The sequence below is a fragment of the Myotis nattereri genome (assembly GCF_964212035.1).
Source record: "Myotis nattereri genome assembly, chromosome: 2".
Lineage (NCBI taxonomy): Eukaryota > Metazoa > Chordata > Mammalia > Chiroptera > Vespertilionidae > Myotis > Myotis nattereri.
In genome coordinates, this window is record NC_138076.1 from 148,658,060 (window position 1) to 148,679,635 (window position 21,576).

At 41.2% G+C, this 21,576-nt stretch overlaps 1 protein-coding gene across 1 annotated transcript in view; it reads right to left on the minus strand.

The window, feature by feature from the left end:
* Positions 1–21,576, minus strand: part of KCNMB4 (potassium calcium-activated channel subfamily M regulatory beta subunit 4) — a 56,207-nt gene that overhangs the window by 25,354 nt on the left and 9,277 nt on the right. Inside the window, exon 2 of the mRNA XM_081083297.1 lies at positions 4,917–5,044. Coding sequence (XP_080939423.1) covers positions 4,917–5,044 — 128 coding nt within the window. The remainder of the gene's footprint in view (positions 1–4,916; positions 5,045–21,576) is intronic.

The window sequence follows — 21,576 nt, forward strand, 5'->3', positions numbered from 1 at the left end:
ATTCCCAGATCTGTATAACACTGGTCCTGACCTCTTGCTCCTGGATGAAAGGTCTGTATTTCCAACTCCTTCAAGCATCTTCTGGGTATCTTATGAGTCCCTCAACTTTGGCATAGTCAGAGCTGGACCAGCTTTTTCTCAAACTCAGTCAAATTTGATACTTTCTTTTTCCTCATCACATTGTCATTCAGTTCTACTGACTGTAACTAAATGTCTTGCCTGACATATGCCCTGTTAGAGCCTTCCACTTCCATTGCTCGCACATAAGCTCCACTGCAGATGGTTGAGAGGAGGAGCTTTGGGATCAGACTAGCTGGATTCCACTTAATAGCTGTGTGCACTGGGCAAGTTATTTAACTCCTTTAGGACTCCGTTTCCTCATCTACTAAATAGGGCTAGTGCTTAGAACGACTATAAGAAATGTGGTGATCTAAACAAAATGTTATTCGCAATCATTGGCACATCATAGCCACTCAAAAATATTATTTTTTTGATGAGTACTCTCCTCACTTCCCCATCACTGAGTCAGAGTTACCTGCCTTTCACTATTTTTCCCTTCAACACACATTCAGCACTCACACCAGTTACTTTCTAAGTCAGAGATCTGGTCATGCCAGTCTTTGGTTTAAAGAAAACACAACTTTTTACAAATTTTCATTGCCTGTATGGCAAAAACCATCTCCTTAGAATGGTGTGTATGATTCTTTAGAAATCTAACCCCAAGCTACTTTTTCCAGCTTAAAAATTCACCACTCATTATATACTCAATGTACCATATATTGTCAAGCCTTGGTTTATTAGATATATTTATAAATATATTAACATATCTCAAATATTATGTGTATATATATGTCTAATGTAAACATATAGATATATTTCATATAATATATAAGATATATTAATGATTAATATATAGCTTGTATATCAGAATATACATGTATTAGAATCTCATAATAGATATATATGAGATATATAGTAATAACTATTATATAATACTAGAGGCCCGGTGCACAAAAATTTGTGCACTCGGGGGTAGGGGGTCCCTCAGCCCGGCCTGTGACCTCTCACAGTCTGGGACACCTCAGGGGTGACCACTTGCTGGCTTAGGCCTGCTCCCCGGGGGATTGGGCCTAAGATGGCAATCAGACATCCCTCTGGCAGCCCGGCAGCCCTCGGGGGATGTCCACTTGCCAGCGGGGAGCAGACCTAAGCTGCAGTCAGACATCCTTAGCGCTGCTGAGGAGGCAGGAGAGGCTCCCACCACCACTGCTGTACTGGCAGCCATCAGCCTGGCTTGTGGCTGAGCAGAGCTCCCCCTGTGAGAGCGCACTGACCACCAGAGGGCAGCTGCTGCATTGAGCATCTGCCCCCTGGTGGTCGGTGTGTGTCATAGTGACCAGTCATTTGCTGTTAGGGTCAGTTTGCATATTACCCTTTTACTATATAGGATAGAGGCCTGGTGCACGGGTTGGGGCCGGCTGGTTTGCCCTGAAGGGTGTCCCAGATCAGGGTGGGGGTCCTGCTTGGGTGCCTGGCCAGCCTGGGTGAGGGGCTGATTGCTGTTTGCAGGCTGGCCAAAGCCCCTTCAGGGTGGGGGTCCCCGATGGGGTGCCTGGCCAGCCTGGGTAAGGGGCTGATGACTGTTTGCAGGCTGACCAAAGCCCCTTCAGGGTAGGGGTCCCCACTGGGGTGCCTGGCCAGTCTGGGTGGGGGGCTGAGGGCCATTTTCAGACTGGCAGGCGACTGAAGCTCCCAGCCTTTTTTTTTTTTAATATTTTATTGATTTTTTACAGAGAGGAAGGGAGAGGGATAGAGAGTTAGAAACATCGATGAAAGAGAAGCATCGATCAGCTGCCTCCTGCACACTCTCTACTGGGGATGTGCCCGCAACCAAGGTACATGACCTTAACCGGAATCGAACCTGGGACCTTTCAGTCCACAGGCTGACGCTCTATCCACTGAGCCAAACCAGTGCTGGCCCAGCCTCTTTTTTTTATTCTGGGATTTATTTACCTTCTATAGCTGTCACTGGAGCTGAAAGCCAGCTCCAGCTCTGAGGCCGTGGCTGGCTGAAAGCAGGTATCTGGGTCTGTTTAGCTTCTATAATTGAAACTCTGTTGCCATCACTGGCGCTCTAAGCTCTGAGGCCCTGGCTGGCTGAAAGTGGGTACCTGGGGATTGTTTAGCTTCTATAATTGCAACATTGTTGCATCCGGAGCTCAGAGCTGGGCTGCGGCAGGCGGGGAACCTTGGCTTCCTCCATCACTGGAGCAAGCAAGCCTCATGTTCACTTCAGCTGCGTGGCTGCCGGCCGCCATCTTGGTTGGCAGTTAATTTGCATATCACCCTGATTAGCCAATGGGAAGCATAGCGGAGGTATGGTTAATTACCATGTTTGTCTAATATTAGGTAGGATAATACATTTCTCATATATCAGAATTTCTGGAGTTAATTTTTTAAAAATAGTAATGCCTACAATCACCCGCCAGAGGTTCTAACTTAATTGATCTGCAGTGCATTTTATTTTTAAAGGTCCTCTGGTATAGTTATAGAAAGCGAGGGTCACTGCTGTACACAGAACATGGAAGATACACCTTATAATAGCTGGTACTTTTGGTTGTTCCACAAATTCCATCCCCTGTCTTCTTCCTTCCCAAATCTATTCAGGTGTAAACCCTTCCTCCATGCACCTTAGGACACATTGCCTATCCCCTGTTCAGAGGTAGATTCTGGTTGTTCTTTTTTGTGATTAGTTTAGGTGTATAGGCAAAGGAACTCTTATAAACCAAAACACCTGACGGGATGCTGGCTTTGGGAAGCTGTGAAAATAAAAATATGTCAGGAGAGATAGGCTCTTTCTGATGTTGATCACTGCTGTGTCTGGCTGTAACATCTGGAACCACAGCAGCCATACTATGGTCATCAGGGAGCCACCTGAGGCAGAACTGAGATCTAGAAGAATGGGGTTCTTGATGGCACTGTAAGTCATTGCATCAAACAACCTTAATGTCAGCCCACTCATGCATTTCTTGATGTACGAAGTAATAAATTTCCCAATTGTTTTTGGCACTCTGAGCCACAGTTTTATATTTATCTGCAGCAGATGGCATCCTGACTGATATACAACTAAATGAAACCTGGTGATCAAGCAAAGCAGCCCAGAGAAGGTGATATCTGAGGAGTCTTCAGCAAGGCGTCAAGAAGCAGAAGAAGCAAATAAAGGGGCATGGATATAAAAGTATCAGATATTCCTGGAACTGCACATTGTTCAGAAAGTCTATTACAAAGAGTGTGAGTATGGAGGTAAGGCTGGAGAGGTGGTAGCCTAGGGTGAGAGGTCTGTGTGCCATTGTAGATTAAATATAGCCACACCACCTTTGCAGCTTTTAGTCTATTTCAACACCCCATGAACCTGGGCTATATCATGACTCCCTTTGACCAAGAGAACATATCAGAAGTAATGTTATGTGAGTTCTAAAACAAAGGCCTGGCTCTCTTGAAATGCTGTCCTGAGGCTGCCATGCCATAACCAAGGGAATCTAGCCTATTAGAGAATGAGAGGCCAGGTGGAGAACAGGTGCTTCATCTGAGCCAGCACCAGGTGAGAGAAGAGGACCTTATGGACCACACAGCTATTCTAGCCATCATCTGACTGCACATGAGCCCAGGAGAGACTAACAGATGAACCTCCCAGTCAACCCATAAAATCAGAAGAGATAATGAATCATTGTAGTAAGCTGTTAGATTTAGGGTAGTTTATTACACAGAAATAGGTACCTGATACATAGGCCATGCCAAGATAATTGGACTTGACTCAAAAACTATGAGGAGTAACCTGATTAGTCTCAGGTTTTAGAAAGATCACCTTGGCAGCTGCATGCAAAATGGTAAGCAGTGGGAGCAGGGTGGAGATGGGGGAGGTGGGAGAGGGGAGGTGGAGAAGGGTATAGGGGGATAAATAGTGATGGAAGGAAACTTGACTTGGGGTGGTAAAAATACAATACAGTGTACAGATGATATATTGTGGAATTGTGCACCTGAACCTTGTATAATTTTGTTAACCAGTGTCACCCCAATAAATTCAATAAAAATAAAAAAAGAAGAAGACTATTACATTAATGGAGCTGAGAAATAATATGAATAACTAAGTCAGTGGCACAGGGAAGGCACAGAACAGATGTCACAGAGGTACAATCAGCACGATGGTGAACATAAGTCATAAAGTATACAAAAGAAAAGTGAATTGAGAATCACTCAAAGGTTTCTGGACTAGGTAAATGAGTGGATGGTAGTGCCATTCTCCAAGACAGGGACCATCAGAGGAAAAGAAAGTTTGACATAACCGTAAAACACACAAGTGGAGATGTCCAGCAAGTGTTGTAAATACTCAATAATGTCTGGTGAATAGATTACCATGATGGATCTGTGTGGGTACTGAAGTGTTCTAATCCAAGGAAACATTATTATATGGTATAGCTTGAGATCTAAGTCAAACAAAGTTTTCATGGTAAGAACTCATTTTATTGGTACTTTATCAGAATAGAAAGTAAAAGGGAAAATGATATTTGAAGCAGTCCAAGAGGCTAATAAACCTACACCTTTGCTAGGATACAATGATCCTACCTAAGGCACGTTCTCAGTGTACCCAGATGGTGCACTCTAAGATACAAGCGCTCTCTCTCCTCTGTTTTTTTTGTTTTTGTTTTTTTTTTTGCTTGCAGATTCTTTGCATGCCTCCCATCCTGTAGAGTAAGAAGGGTCTTCCCTACCTACATGCTGGAAAGAATTGAGACAATCTCCATGTTGTATATTTTTCAAGTTAGCACAGTTTATGATTAATTAATGTAATACGTCATAGTGTAAAACTACAAAAGGCTATAAACAAGTTTAATAGGTACATGTAAATATTGGCTTACCTTTGAAATTGATTAAAATAGCAAGTAAATGGCTGGGAACCAATCTCATCTTTCCAGTACTGTTGCCAATTCATGACACTTTCCAAGTTCTTCTGATTTTCTCTCTTACAGGGAGGGATATAGGAGCACTAACAAAACAAAACAACAAAAAATAAACCTATTATCCTATGAAATATTGAAATATAGTCCATTTTTTATAGAGATGGCATGCAGATACTAAATCTATTTGTAACCTACCTTATTTTTAATACAACCAAATTTAAATTGCTAACCTAGAGTAAGTCCTTGCTTAATGTCAATGATAGGTTCTTGGAACTGTGACCAAACCAAATAACAAAACCAATTTCACCACAGATTAACTGATATAAACAAGAGTGAAGTTCCTTTTTTTTATCTCCCATTTCGTTCTATGGACATTAATATTTTCCTTTTCCTTCTTTAACTAACAAACCAAGCCTCTACTCTGCTCAGATACTGCTCTCAATGGTGGAAACTCCTGTTTTCTTTCTTTCTTTCTTTCTTTCTTTCTTTCTTTCTTTCTTTCTTTCTTTCTTTAAAATATACTTTATTGATTTTTTACAGAGAGGAAGAGAGAGGGATAGAGAGCTAGAAACATCGATAAAAAAGAACATCGATCAGCTGCCTCCTGCACACCCCGCACTGGGGATGTGCCTGCAACTAAGGTACATGTCCTTGACCGGAATCGAACCTGGGACCCTTCAGTCTGCAGGCCGACGCTCCATCCACTGAGCCAAACCAGTCAGGGCATGTTTTCTTATCTTACATTCTCTTGGACAACAGAATCAGCAGAAAAGTTACCCCCAAGTACACAATCTGCGCAATCTGCTAACCAATGCCTTTTCCCAGCCATGCCTCCCGCAGAGCACTCTCTGACCCTATGTTGCCCCAAGCAATGAAGATGCAGCAGAATGGGAAAATACTCCTAACTTTAGATGTTAAAATTAGCCCTGAGCATTCCCCTCCATCTTCTCCAATTCAGTCTGTTGTGATGATGATGAAGACAATGCCGGCTTACAGTTACTAAGTCTTTACAATATGCCAGACACTGTAATCCATGCTTAATAGGCTTTAACTCGCGTATTTCTTTCAACAACTCTATAATGATCCCCATTTTACAGATGAGGAAATTGAGATTTCTGTCAACTCGACAATTGGAAGTAGATCCTGGCAATTCTGTCACAGTCTACTCTCGGATGTTTTACCAAAGTATCTGATGTTAAGGAACAGAAAAAAAATCTACTTGCTTTATAGTATAACATGAGTCATATTATTTTACAGCATATAATGTATCAATACCTTCCCATTATTTTCTGGTAAAATACAAACATTTTAGCATGATATACAAAGCTCATCATGACCTGATCCCTGCCTGTCTTTGGCCTCACTTAAGCCTGGGATGCAGTCATGTGGAAGCACTTTTGTACCCAAATCTGCCATGTGCTGTCACAGCTACCTGACTAGCAATACTCTTCTTTCTCCTTTTAATGCCTTTTTCCTTAGTCCCTTCTTTCAAGATGCAGTTCTGGCATTACCTGTTAGGGGGATCCTTCTCTTTCTTACCCCACAGTTAAGCCCCCTCCTTCATGTGGCCATAGAGGTCGCACCCCACGCGATCACAGCTAGGATCACACAGCATCACCCGTGTCTGTTTTATGTCAGCCTCCCCATTCGCTGGCAAGTTGGGACAAGGGCTTTTTTTTCCCCCCTGTAATCTTCACATGTAGAACTATGCCTGATAACAGTGAAATTTCAAAAATGTTGGTAGCATTAATGAATCATAACATGCTTAAAACCCAGCAAATAGTATTATTTTAATGACTGAGTCACCGCATATTTATCTTCTGCCTATACAGTTCCACTTCTATTAATAACAGAAAGATAACGCGAAGAGTTTCTGTGAAATGATGAATTCTGAGTTCTTCAAAGCAGCAGTTGGGCTTAGAAGAAATGGAGACCATTGGATAGGGCTCCAGTCCTAATATTTGTTAGGTGTTTGGGCTTGAGTAAATAAGTCCTTTTTCTAGATTTCACTTTTTTCTAATCTGTCGTCTCCAAAACAATTTCTGCTCTACATTTCCATGATTCTCTTCTTGGATGTGCACCAAGAAAGTTCCGAGCAGAAGGCAGGACTACAAACACGATTGTAATATTTTTCCCAGAAGAGATCCTGCCCCTGGAAACCTGGCTGGGAAGCCTGAGTCACCATCCAGCCAGCAGAAAGGACGGTGTAGTAAGGCCTTTCCTGGGGGCCTGGGCTTTGCATTAAGGAAATGCTCATAAGGGGGATCTGATTTTTCTATTGCTTATTTCCAATAATGTGCCGGGCATTTCCTTTTCTTCTATTAAAACCTTTCTACATCATGGTAAATTAGCTTATAAAGGGAGAGTAGGTGTCAACTGACTGTGTTCTTTGTAGGGAGGAGAAATTTCTAGATTTGGAGGTAGAAGCTGTGAGGAGTGAAACCCTAAAAACACATCAGAGCCCTTTTTGCTGTGTATGCTCGGCACAAGGGGTATAGTATACTAAACATCTTAGAGAATAACAACTAACAGCCAAATGGAATTAAAGCCGATTTTTAAAATTTGCAAGTTAACTCAGTTTGAATTATTTACTATTTTTAGGGGGTGAGGGTGGAGGAGTTAAATGTCTCTCTCAAATGGCAATAACACTATGATGTGACCAGGAGAATCACACCTGCATGTTTCTGGAAAAAGTCAGACAAAAGCTTTCACTGAGTGAGTTTTAAGTATGTCCTGGTTTCACTTGGGATAAAAGAAATGTTTCTTGCCTTCAGGAAACATTGAGCTTGTGTGAATGGATTTAAAAAAATAATAAAAATTCGCCCTGACCGGTTTGGCTCAGTGGATAGAGCGTTGGCCTGCAGACTGAAGGGTCCTGGGTTCGATTCCGGTCAAGGGCATGTACCTTGGTTGCGGGCATATCCCCAGTAGAGGGTATGCAGGAGGCAGCTGATCAGTGTTTCTAACTCTCTATCCCTCTCCCTTCCTCTCTGTAAAAAATCAATAAAATATATTTTAAAAACTAATAATAAAAATTCATTCACACAAGCTCCAAGTTTCCTGAGATCAAAATCCAAGTATTCTTTTTCATGGACTGCATTCTTTCCAGAGTATCATAGATTAAATAATGATCTTATAATACCCTAGCAACTTTTAAAGCTCATAACACCTTGAAAGGAAACTATTTTAAAAGCTAAACTTTATGTTCTTAAAAATCATTATTGTTCATTCTCATATATCTTGATTCTCCAGTTAGTCTATCTTTAAAATTTCTGTGGAGCCAAACCCAGATTCTCCCTAGACTTCTTCTCAATTCTATTTAAGTGGATCAGTAGATTTTTAAAGTTTTAAAATGAGTTATAAGTGAAATTTCAAAGCAGTGTTCTAGAAAAAGAATTAGAAATTCAGTCACAGGGACTCCTTTCCTTTCTAGGTTGTTCAAGCCTGATGGTTTTCCTGACACAAGAATAGCTCCACCATGAATCTCTCTCCTTTGGGGGAGGGGCACATGGAATAATGTACGCCATTTCATCATCATCATCATCATAAACCATCATCATCATCATCATCATCATCATCATCATCATCATCATCAATTCATCACCATCATCATCATCATCGTGTCTAACATTCATTGACTGTATGTCAAGCATTTCATTAATCCAAATCTCATTTAATCCAAATGAGCAAATATTATGAGCACCCTCATTTACAGATGAGAAAACTGGGGCAGTGGCAAATGGAGAGGCTGGGAATCAGACTGCAGTGTTTGTTCTTAACCACTGCACAGCACTGCCTCCTGGGTCTTTTATCTTTAGGGCTTTCCAGTCTTCTCTTCAGAGCTCCCGATATGGAGGTCAGGGAGAAGAGCTGACTTTTGCATCCCTTTCTTGGAGAATCAGTGTAGTGATTCTTTGGGAATGAAATTGGTGTAGCCCTCCTGAGGACTAGTGGGCTAAAGCATTTCTTTGCAGGCCTGGTACATTCTCAGAGAAATGCATTGTAAGCCTTTGCTTATTCCCTCCAGTCTCAGTTTGGCTCCAGGGTCGGTTTTTGGTGCTATGGATGCAATTTCACTGAGGTGAATTTATAGACGCAGTGTCTTCGGTCATGTAGGACAAGGAGCATTCCCTTGGAGAAACTTCTTCATATAGTTCTGACCTTCTTTGTATTTCATTTGCAAAGGCAGCATTTCCTAACTTCCACAATCAATGTTGCCCAAATAACCTTCACTAGAGACTGAATCATTTGCGACCTAAACTTCCAGGAAATCACTTTCTTTAAAAAGTCAGGAGAAACCAAGGTCACCCCAATAAATTTAATTAGAAAAAAGTAAGTTTTTTTTAAAGCCAGGAGAAAAAGAGGCATGCAATAGATTTGTTTAATGCCTACCTTTTAGGGGAAAAAAAATTGACTTCTGCATTCATGAACAAAGTGACAGGATCGAGTGGGCTATTCTAAGTATATTAATTAATATAAAGGCTTCCAGTGAGTTCATGAAGGGAAGACACTGTCTTCACTTGATGTGGAACATTGGATTACAGACTTATTATTACTTATTTGCCATCATCTTATTTTAGGGTTTATCAAGATGCATAATCGCATGCTTTTCAGCCTACCACAATGGATTCATATTTTAATAGCACTCTTCTTGGGTGGGTTCTTTGTGTGATAAGTGTCTTGCGGACTGCATTTCAATCATGTGGGCAGAGTAGGCAGAACTCACTTTCTTCCTTTACTGAGTCATTTAAAAAAAAACCACTGCACAAAACACGTGATCCATTTAACTAAACAATGGGGACCGGGTTCTGTGTTGGGCATTATCTAAGATACAGCAATGGGGAGACTGGCTTTTTCCTCCAGTTTCTTTTCTGACTGCACTTGGGTAGGGAGCGTAGTATTGAAAGACATAATACAAGCATGGGTTCAGCTGATTAAATAATTTCCAAAATAAATTTGGTTAGAAAATGAATTCTTAAAACATTATCAACCGGAACATGGGTCTAATTATATTTTCATCCAAAATCCCCCGTTTTCTGAAATCCTGTAAGACATCTCTATGTCAGCTATGATTTGTAACTTTAGGGACTTTTTGACAATATAAACGTATGATCAGAAAAGCACCATGGAATAAAAAAGTGTAACTGATCCATTTAAAAACTCCACAAAGTTTCACATCCTCACGACTTCATTAATAAGTACACACACACACACACACACACACACTTTATGAATGTAGTGAACAAACAATACAAAATTATATGAGAGCTAAAAAAACCAAGTTCTAGGGCAGGTGGTTCCAGAATGTATCTGAAAGCTAAATGAAAATAATCCCGTGGAAGAATTTGAAGGTCAAATAAATAGAAAATGTGAAAAGCAAGCTAAGAACAGGAGAAGCTAAAAGGAGCTTTTCTGAGAGCCCTTCTGGGCTGGGCAGAAGCAGAGTGGTGCTTAGCCTAGAAGAGTGTTTGTCCACAGCCCAGGGGACTGCACGACAAAAAGACCACCTTCTGAGTCTCATTCAGTGGGGCTGGGGATCTGCATTTCAGTAGCTCTTCTCCTTAGAATGACAGATTTTCAGAAATGATCATTTAAGCAACAAACCGCTCTTGACTAGTGAGTACTGGACAGAAAACAGATTAGCTATTACTCACGCCTCATCCCTTCCCTCCCTCCCTGCCCAGGAGTGTGCAGTGTAGGAATAGTAACATATTCACAAAGGGCTTTGTAGTCACAAAAGAGGAAGTGAAGATGTGGCTTTGGAGTGTTGAGATTTGCTTTTCCTTTATTGATTAAGATATTACAAATGTGTCCTTATCCCCCCCCATTGTCCCCCACCCCCCCCACTCATGCCCTCATCCCCCGGTGTCTGTGTCCATTGCTTAGGCTTATAAGCATGCATACAAGTCCTTTGGTGGATCTCTCCCTCTTAGCCCACCCTCCCCTGCCTTCCCTCTGAGGTTTGAGCATCTGATCGATGCTTCTCTGTCTCTAGATCTATTTTTGTTCATCAGTTTATGTTGTTCACTATAATCCACAAATGAGTGAGGAGTGTTGAGATTTTTGAGAGAAGACTTCACAGATGACTTTGGATTTGTGTCTTCATGGAACTGGCTTTTTGGTGAATGACCAGGTTGGGAAGGTGACATTCCAACAAGAAATGCGATGTGCAAAGACTTTGTGTACAGATGTTCCAAAAAGACTGAGTCATCCAATGTGCTGGAGTATAGGGGGCATGGGAGACGGTGATGGAAAATGCCCTAATTATCTGAACTGCTACTCACAGAAGAGCTGTTCTTCTCCCCTTAAATGCTTCTCTGAAATGTGGCTCACTACCTCCTGTAGAGTAATCCACCCACCCACCAGTGCTCCTTTAGTTATAACGTATTATCATGTGTTAATACTACATCTGCATTTTTTTTTTTTTGGAAATTAGTAATATTCACTTAACTTCTGGACCTGAGCAGACTGCTAAAGTTGGTGAGCGATGCAAATAAAAATGACAATGAGGTATCACCTCACACCTGTCAGAATGGCTACTATCAACAAATGATAAATGCTGGTGAGGATATAGAGAAAGGGGAACCCTAGTACACTGCTGGTGGGAATGCAGACTGGTACAGCCATTATGAAAAACAGTATGGAGTTTCCTCAAAACATTAAACATGGAACTGTCATTTTACCCAGTGATCCCACTTCTAGGAATATATCCTAAGAATCCTATAACACCAATCAGAAAGAATATATGCACCCCTATGTTCATAGCAGCACAATTCACAATAGCTTAGATCTGGAAGCAGCCCAAGTGCCCATCAGTAGATGAGTGGGTAAAAAAGCTGTGGTACATTTACAGCATGGAATACTATGCAGCAGTCAAAAAGAAGGATCTCTTACCCTTTGAGACAGAATGGAGGCCCTGGAGAGTATTATGCTAAGCGAAATAAGCCAGTCAGAGGAAGACAAATATCACATGATCTCACTCATATGTGGAACCTAATGAACAAAATAAACTGTTGAACAAAATAAATCCAAAGGCATAGAAGCATGGAACAGACTGATGAATCTCAGAGGGAAAGTGGGGGAAGGTGGGTGGTTGGGAAGAGATCAACCAAAACTTGTATGAATATATGCATAACCCATGGACACAGACAATAGAGTGGTGAAGGCCTGGGGTGGGGGCCAGGGACGGGATCTAAGAGGTCAATGGGAGAAAAAAGGCGACATATGTAATACTTTCAACAATAAAGATTTTTTTTTTAAATCACTGAAGGTCAAAGTGTTCAACATTAGTCAGAAAATGGGCATTCAATATATCACACAGGCATGGGAGATAAAGTTGGTTGACACAGAGCTCAATGGATGGAATAGGTAGATGCCATCTCAAATCAAAGCAGTAAGTGCACCTACCACAGCACTGAGTGAGTGAACTCCTCTGATGATTGCGCCAGAAAAAAAAAAAAAAAAAAGCTCCAACCCAGCAGGGATTTCCTTCACACTGCATCCCCAGAACCTAGAGTAAAGCCTGCCAAATGCGGGTGCTTGCTAAACATCTGTTTAATTAATGATTCTACAGATATTTTAAAATAATGCAAGCTGTAGCACGTAGATATGTTCCTATCAGCCATGCAGATTAAGGAATGGAGAGTTGATATTATGATATCAGAAATGATGCTGTTGCTTCAACATTACAAATACAGTTTATGACGAAGTCCTTAACCTCTTTCCTCATCTGTGAAATTTTCCCTACTTGGTGCCTCAATGCAAATGCCAAGGTTTATTTGTTTCACAAGTACTTATCAATAGTACCTTCTTGGAACATTGTATATGTTATTTATAATCCTCAGTCTGTGAAGAAACTGAGGATCAAGAGGTTAAGTGATTGGCTTACAGGGTGTAGGCACCACAGCCTTTTCCATGCTCCCAGGCAGCTTCCAAATGCCTGCTCCGTGTGCAGCTCTGCCTTGGACACGTTAGAGAAACCTAGGATTGTCCCTCAAAGGGAACTGGAGAAAGGCTTTTCCATCCCCTCAGCACTGTGGTAACATAACTTGGTTGGGTGGGATGGGTAAACAAGTACAACACACGATGGTTTTCTCGAGTAGGTAGCTTCATCTTCAGTACACTGATCCTCTAAGCTGTATTATTTAATCTTTTCCCATGTGTTTCAGAGCATTTATTTTAAAGTGACATTTCTGGGTTTTCTCTCATCATAAAAGTAAGGCCATCTTTATTGGAGAAGAAAACTGGAAGCCTCTATAGAAAACAGTATGGAGGCTCCTCAAAAAATAGAGTTACCATATGACTCGGCAACCCCTCTTCTGGGTATCTTTGAAAACATTTATTCACAAAGATATGTGCACCCCCACGTTCACTGCAGCATTATTCACAGTGGCCAAGACATGGAAACAACTGGTGTCCCTCAGTAGAGAATCGGATAAAGAAGATGTGTTTCATATACACAGTGGAATACTACTCAGCCATAAAAAAGATGAAATGCAGTCATCTGTGACAACATGAATGGATCTTGAGAATATCATGCTAAGCAAAATAAGTCAGACCAAAAAAGTCAAGAACCATATGATTTCACTCATATGTGGGATATAAAACTGAAAGCAACAAATGAACAAACAAGGAAAGCAAACAAAACCTCATAGACACAGACAAACAGTATGGTGGTCACTAGAGGGAAGTGGGTAAGGGGTAGTAAAGGGTAAAGGGGTCAAATATATGCTAATGGAAGAAGATTTGACTTTGGGTGGTGGACAATACAATACAATATACAAGTGATATATCATAAATTGTACAATTGACACCTGTATCATATCATTGACCATTATCACTCCAATAAAGTTAATTTAAAAAATAACTGGTGTGTGTATGTATATACGTAATAAACACATAAGCACTTTTTTTCAAATATGGAATCATACTGTTTTGTAACCTACTTTTTTGTCATAATTCAAGAGAAACATCCTTTTTGTAAAAAATATACATGTCGCCCTAACTGGTTTGGCTCAGTGGATAGAGTGTCGGCCTGCGGACTCAAGGGTCCCAGGTTCGGTTCCGGTCAAGGGCATATACTTTGGTTGTGGGTACAACCCCAGTTAGGGGGTGTGCAGGAGGCAGCTGATCAGTGTTTCTCTCTCATCAATGTTTCTAACTCTCTATCCCTCTCCTTTTCTCTCTGTAAAGAATCAATAAAATATATATTTTTTAAAAATATACATGTCAGCAATATAATTTAACACAGTATTTATCATATAAGTGTATGTCTATGTCAATTCCTTCAAACAGTACCATTTTACTGACATTTAGGTTGTTTCAGATGTTTTGCAATTTTTTAAAAATATATATTTTTATTGATTTCAGAGAGGAAGATAGAGTGAGAGAGAGCTAGAAACATCAATGAATGAGAGAGAATCATTGATCGGCTGCCTCCTGCACGCCCCCCACTGGGGATTGAGCCCACAACCCAGGCACGTGCCCCTGACCGGAATCGAACGTGGGACCCTTCAGTCCGCAGGCCGATGCTTTATCCACTGAGCCAAACCGGCCAGGGCTGTTTTGCAATTTTTAATGGTACTGCAAGTAATACATTTATAGCTACATCTTTCAATAATTCCATCATTTTTTCCTATGATATACTGCCCAAAACAGTTTTACTTTGTCAAAGGGTATGCATATTGTACCAGGATGAATAATGTCTTCCCCCAAATGCATGTCTACTCAGAACCTCAGAATGTGACCTCATTTGAAAATAGGGTCTTCGTAGATATGATTAGTTAAGATGACATCATAGACTTGGGTGGACCCTAAAGCCAATGACTGCTGTCTTTATAAGAGATAGAAGAGGCAGATACAAGGACACAGTCGGAAGACGGCCACATGAAGGAGACAGAAATTGGAGTGATGCAGCTCCAAGGCCAGGAGTGCCAAGGCTTGCCCACAGCCACCATCAGCTAGAAAGAGGCAAGGATTTTTTTCTAGAGCCTTCAGGGGAAGAATGGCCACTCTGGCATGTTGATTTTAGACTTCTATCCTTCAGAACTGTAAAAGAACAAATCTCTGTTGCTTTAAGCCACCCAGTTTATGGTACTTGGTTACAGCAGCCCTAGGAAAAATAATATGTGTCTTTTTCAGGATTTTGGTATGTATTTCCAATTGCTTCCTGACAATATGCTCCCACCAGCAGTGCATGAGACTGTCCATGACCTCAGGTCCTTACCAATGTAATAACTGTCAACTGATAGGCAGGAAAAGTATCTCAATATTGTATTGATTAGTATTTCTTTGGGTATTAGTGAGATTATTCATATTTTTCATGTGCTTAGTTAGTTATAATTCTTTCACTGAACTGCCTGTTCATGCTTTTGCCTAGTCAGGGTTCTCCAGAGAAACAGAACCGACAGGATATAAATAGGTCTGTAGAAAGAGATTTATTATGAGGTACTGGCTCAGGCAATAAGGGAGGCTAAGAAGTCTCATGATCTGCTCTCTGCAAGATGGAAGCCCAGGAAAGCTGGGTGTGTAATTCTGTCTGAGCCTGGTGACCTGAGAACCAAGGAGCCAACGATGTAAATCCCAGTCCAACTCCAAAGGCCCAAGAACCAAGAGTGCCAATGTCATGCCCCGACTCAAATGGAGAACAAATCTGCCCTTCCTCTGTCTTCTGGCTCTATGCAGGTACTCGACAAGATTGGACAATGCCCACTCACATTGGCAAGGGGGGATCTTCTTTACTAAGTCTACCGATGCAAAGCTAATCTCTTCCAGAAACACCCAGAAATAATGTTTTACCAGTTGTCTGGGCACCCTTTAGCCCAGTCAAGTTGGCACATAGGATTAACCACCACACCTAGTGTTCTTCTGAAGAGATGGTTATTTATTGCTAAGATTTCTTCACATGTTAAGTTTTGAATCATTTCTCTACCCTGGTGCAAATATTATTCCAAATTTGTCATTTTCCTTTCAATTTTAATGTTTTTGAAAATATATGTGGTAGCATATATCCACATTTCATACCTTCTAGTCAAATAATACTCCTTCTATCGATATAGCCTTTATATATCCATTCATCAGTTGGTGGACATTTAACTTGTTTCTACTTTTTGGCTATTATGAATGATGCTGCTATGAATAGTTGTGTATAAGTTTTAATTTACACATGTGTTTTCATTTCTCTTGAGTATATACCTAAGAATGGAATTGTTGGGTCACAAAGTAACTCTACATTCAAATTTTTAAAGAACTGCCAATTGTTCTCCAAAGGGGTTGCATCTTTTACATGTTTACCAGCAATGTATGTGGGTTTCAGTTTCTCCACACTCTCACCAACACTTGTTACTGTCTTTTTTCTTCTTCTAGTCATTCTAGTAGGATATTACTGCAGTTTTAAACTGCATTTCCCTAATGACTAATAATTTTGAACATATTTTCATGTGCTTATTGGCCAATTATATGCCCTCTTTGGAAAAATATCAATTGCCATCTTTGTTTATTTCTGAATTGGGTCATTTGCATTTTTTGTTATTGTTGTTGAGTTGTAAAAGTTTGTTATATAATATCTGAAAATACTTTGTCGTTCTGTGGTTGTCTTTCCACTTTTTTTTTGAAATGTTTTTTTGAAAATTGATTTGAGAGAGAGAGGAAAGGAGAGGGAAAGAGAGGAACATCAATATACTCAAAACCGGAGCGTGTGCTCCGACTGGCGACATTTTGGTGCACAGGAAGACACTCAACCAGCTGAGCCACAGCAGCCAGGGCTTTCTCGCTTTCTCGATGGTGTCCTTTGAAGGACAAATGTTTTAAATTTTAAGTCCAATGATCTACTTTCCCTTTGGTTGCTTGTGTTTTTCATGCCATAGTTAAAAAACTGTGTCTAATTCTAAGGTATAAAGATTTACATATGTATTTACTCTAAGAGCTTTATAGTTTTAGCTCTTACATTTGGGTCTTTAATCCATATTGAGTTAATTTTTGTATATAATTTGAAGTAGAAGTCCAATGTCACTCTTCACATTTGGGTACACAGTTTTTCAAGCATCATAGGTTGAAAAACTGTGCTTGCCCAGCTCTGACACCCTTGTCAAAGATCAACAAGGTAATAGAATTCATGAGCTGCTCTCCTTTAATACCTTTAAAGAAATAAGGAAAAGTAGAAGAGAAAATGGAGCTAACAGTCCATTTACAAAAGGATTCCTTAATGCCTTGTCTGAAAATTATCACGTGGCTCCTTAGAACAGGCAGATTTTGGCCAAAACAACTCTGGAGGCCAGTCAGTATCTACCAGGAAGAGCGGAATATGATGAGATCTGTGAACAACAGGCTGTGTGTGGCTGTTCACCAGCCACCCCACCCGGGAGCCCTCTGGGCCGCACTCTGGCTGTAAGTCCCGGGCGCTATAAGGCATCTTCTGAAAGATCCATGGAAAGGACTCTAGTTTATTAAGTCTTGTCCGTAGGTTGTGCATGCCTATAAATATTGTACGTAGAGTGTCTCTGTTCATTGTTGTTTTGTGTCTTTGCTGTTTGGCTTAATTTGTTTAAAAAAGGGACATACTTCACTTTGCTGGGGGCCCCAGCTATGTGTAGCAGGCTGAACACGTGGCAGGGATTGCAGGAACTTCCCAGCGGCTGCCACCAATTCTTAATCTTGGGGACTCTTCTTGCTCTCCCTCTCAAGGCTTTAGCCACCAGAAACTCTTAGCTATTGGAAGTTCTTGTCTGTCTGTAATGTAACTTGATTATTGATTAATGTTCTTTGCTTATTGTCTTATCTTTAGGGGACTTAGTCTGCACTTCACCATTTTATGAATATAGGGAATTCCTGGTCTCCACTGTTTGGGCTTTGTGCCACTAAGAACCCATCTACTGTACTGGGTTAATGTAAAACGAGATTCTAAGGCTAATGTCCCAGTCCACCTTTGTGAGTCCTCATTCATTTACTGTAGGGTTGGGGTTTTTTTGTTTGTTTCGGTTTTTAAAATCTCTTCTCATAAACAAGTTTTCATATTATTAGTCTACTCAAAAAGAGAAAAATATGGGAAATAATTATTTAAACTCCCCAAGTATTTATCCTAAAGGGCTGGAGCTACAGAAGTACCCTCGAATAGCTGAAGAAACAGCAGCAGTGAGGTGGGGGGGAGGGGCACTCTCCTTGTTAAAAAAAAAAAAAAAAAAAATGGTACTTTTACACTAAAGCCATTAGAGGCCCAGGAGTTACTGCGGTCCTAAACCCCAGGGCCTGCTATCGCCTCACATACACACCCACCCTTTCTCCAGCCTCCTAAGAGTTGTCAAGGTCATGTTATCTCTGTTATGCTTCTTAAGAATATGAGTATATTTTCCATTGGCAATATAAGCCTATTTCTAAAAGTAAGGGAAAAAGAAGTTTTTCCTGTATTTGCCTAAGAAGCAAAGGCTACATATACTCTGAGTGGCCAGATTATTATGACCACCCCAACAGTACAATGAAGTGAATTAATTATGCAAATAATCATAATAATAAAACCTTGAGTATTTGCTTAGGGAGTTTTCAATATTCAGTTTTTTGGAAGTGTCAATGAAATATTGATGGGGTGGTCCTAATAATCTGGCTGGTCATAATAACCTGGCCACTCAGTGTGTGTGTGTGTGTGTGTGTGTGTGTGTGTGTAATTAAAACAATTGTTATATTAATCGGGAACTTTATTACTTTAAATAAATAAATTTCTTAATACTGTTTAATAATAATAATACGTAATCTTTTAGTTTAATGTATTTAACTACCTTCCCAGGGTTTGAATTTAAAGAAACTTTTCCTTGACCTAGAATTGGCCTTAGATCATTCCAATAGGCTCCAGAATGCCTCAAGTGTTTGTTTTCTCACTCATGAAGGAAAATTTCCTACTTAAGGTACATAGGAAGCTTTGTCAGATAATAACAACTGTATTATACTTTCACTTATAGCTCTAATTGTTATTCTGGAATATTTCGCAGAAAGGACAAGATTCCATGTCATTTACATTATTCTATGAAGTATCTGAATGTATAGAAATACTAGCAGAAAAAAATCAGAGAAACAATAATCCTATATAATAAAAGAGAAACATGCAAATTAACCATCCCTCTGCTACGATCAAGCCACGCCCACAAGCCAATCAGGAGCAAGTATGCAAATTAACCCAACTAAGATGTCAGTGGCCACGGAGCTGGAGCGAGCAGGAGGCTTGGGTTGCCCCGGCGATGGAGGAAGCCAAACTTCCTGCCTGCCCTCAGATCCACTCAAGGCTACAATTTCAATTATAGAAGATAAATAAATCCCAGATACCTGCTTCCAGCTTGCCATGGCCTCCACTCAAGGCAGGACCTGGAAGGCTACAAAGTATCAATTATAGAAGATAAATAAATCCCAGGGGGGGGGAAAAAGGAAAGGCTGGGAGCTTGGTTTGCCGGGGGGCATGGCCAGCTTGAAAACGGTCATTAGCCCCTCACCCAGTCTTGCCAGGCACCCCCGTAGGGACCCCCACCCTATAGGGAGTGTGGGCAGCCTGAAAACAGCCCTCAGCCCCTCACCCAGGTTGGACAAACCCCCATGGGGTGAGGGTCCCCACTGGGGGGCTTGACCAGCCTGCAAACAGCCATCAGCCCCTCACCCAGGCTGGCCAGGCACCCCAGCGGGACCCCCACCCTGATCCGGGATACCCTTCAGGGCAAACCAGCCGGCCCCAACCCGTGCACCAGGCCTCTATCCTATATAATAAAAGGGTAATATGCAAATTGACCCTAACAGCAGAACAACTGGGAATGACTGGTCACTATGACACACACTGACCACCAGGGGGCAGACACTCAATGCAGGAGCTGCCCCCTAGTGGTCAGTGCGCTCCCACAGGGGGAGTTCTGCTCAGCCACAAGCCAGGCTGATGGCTGCCAGCACAGCGGTGGTGGCGGGAGCCTCTCCCGTCTCTTCAGCAGCAGTAAGGATGTCTGACTGCAGCTTAGGCCTGCTCCCCGCTGGCAAGTGGACATCCCCCGAGGGCTCCTGGGCTGCCAGAAGGATGTCTGACTGCTATGATGCCAGCAGGTGGACATCCCCTGATGGGTCCCAGACTGCGAGAGGGCACAGGCCAGGCTGAGGGACGCACCCCGCCCCCCCCCCCGAGTGCACAAATTTTTGTGCACTGGGCCTCTAGTTTTATTATAGAGCTAAATAAATAGAAAATAATTATATAGTTTTTATAACTTTTGTTAAAAGTATTGCTAATTCTTAAACTATTTGTATATAAGGAAGCATTTTTAAAGCAATTTGGAAAATTATATATTTCCTCTCCCTACCTGTCCCTCCAAATTTAGCAATTCTTAATAAGCAGCAATACGTTTCTTTGCATGAATTCAATAAGACCTATTTTCCATAATAGCTATATTAGCCAAGATAAAATCTGACAATTGTTGAGTGCTCATTTATTTATAGCAGCCATGCCTTTGCTACCTTTTTCAGGACTTGGTCCATCCAGCATTCCACAGGAATCCCCCACAATCCACAGGGGCAGGCCATTGTTGAGTGTGCCCACTCAATATTAAAGAGCATGCTAGTAAAACAAAAAAGGGAGAATATGGGACTAAAGGACCCAGCTATGATGCTATCCAAAGCACTCTTTACCCTTAATTTTTTGAATTTGAATGATCGCTTTTTATCCCCCATAGGGCATCACTTTACTTCTTTAGCACCAGCTCAGACACCACAGGTCTTGTGGCGAGACATGGACACTAATAACTGGATGGGACCCAATGAATTATTAACATGGGGGAGAGGCTATGCGTGTGTTTCTACCCCACAAGGCCACTGTGGATTCCAGCTCATTGGATTAAACTCTATCATGGCATGGCATGGTGACTACCAGAACCCCTCCAGTCACTATAGTATAACTTTTACTAATAATCTTACTAACAATGGCCTGATTTATACCACTCAACCCTATCTTTGTTACGGGCCCCAATCTACTAGTAAACCATAGTTCATCTTTTCTAGTACAGGTTAGAGAAGGAGCTTATTTTGCATCCTGTATTACCACCCAGAATATTACTTCATTGAACATTAACACTATTATGGTACTTAGGAGACAAGCAGAAATCCTAATACCTGTAAATCTCACCAGGAAATGGCAAGGCTCATCAGCTATTGAAGTCTTAGAAAGAGCATTGAGCCAATTGTGGCCCAAAAGATTTTTGGGAATGCTCATTGCAGCCATCATCTCGGCTGTTGTTATCACCAGCATTGTTGCGATGGTCCTTTCTGAGTCTGTGCAGACTGCCACACTGTAGACAATATGGCCTATAAAGTAACTAGGGAATTCACTATACAACAGCACATAAATAAAAAAAAATATTAGCTAGACTACAGGCAATAGAGGCAGCCATTGAATATCTGGGGGGAAAACAGGATGCCATGGCATACAGGCAAGTGCTTACTTGCGATTAGGAGCATAAGCACATATGTGTCACCCCTTTAAAATGGAACAATAGTCACCAGCAGTGGATTGATGTTAAAAAGCATCTATGGGGAGTCTTTCATGATAACCTTACTGAAGAAGTAAACATGTTGCAAAGGCAAATTAGAGAGTCCTTACTTGCTATCAATG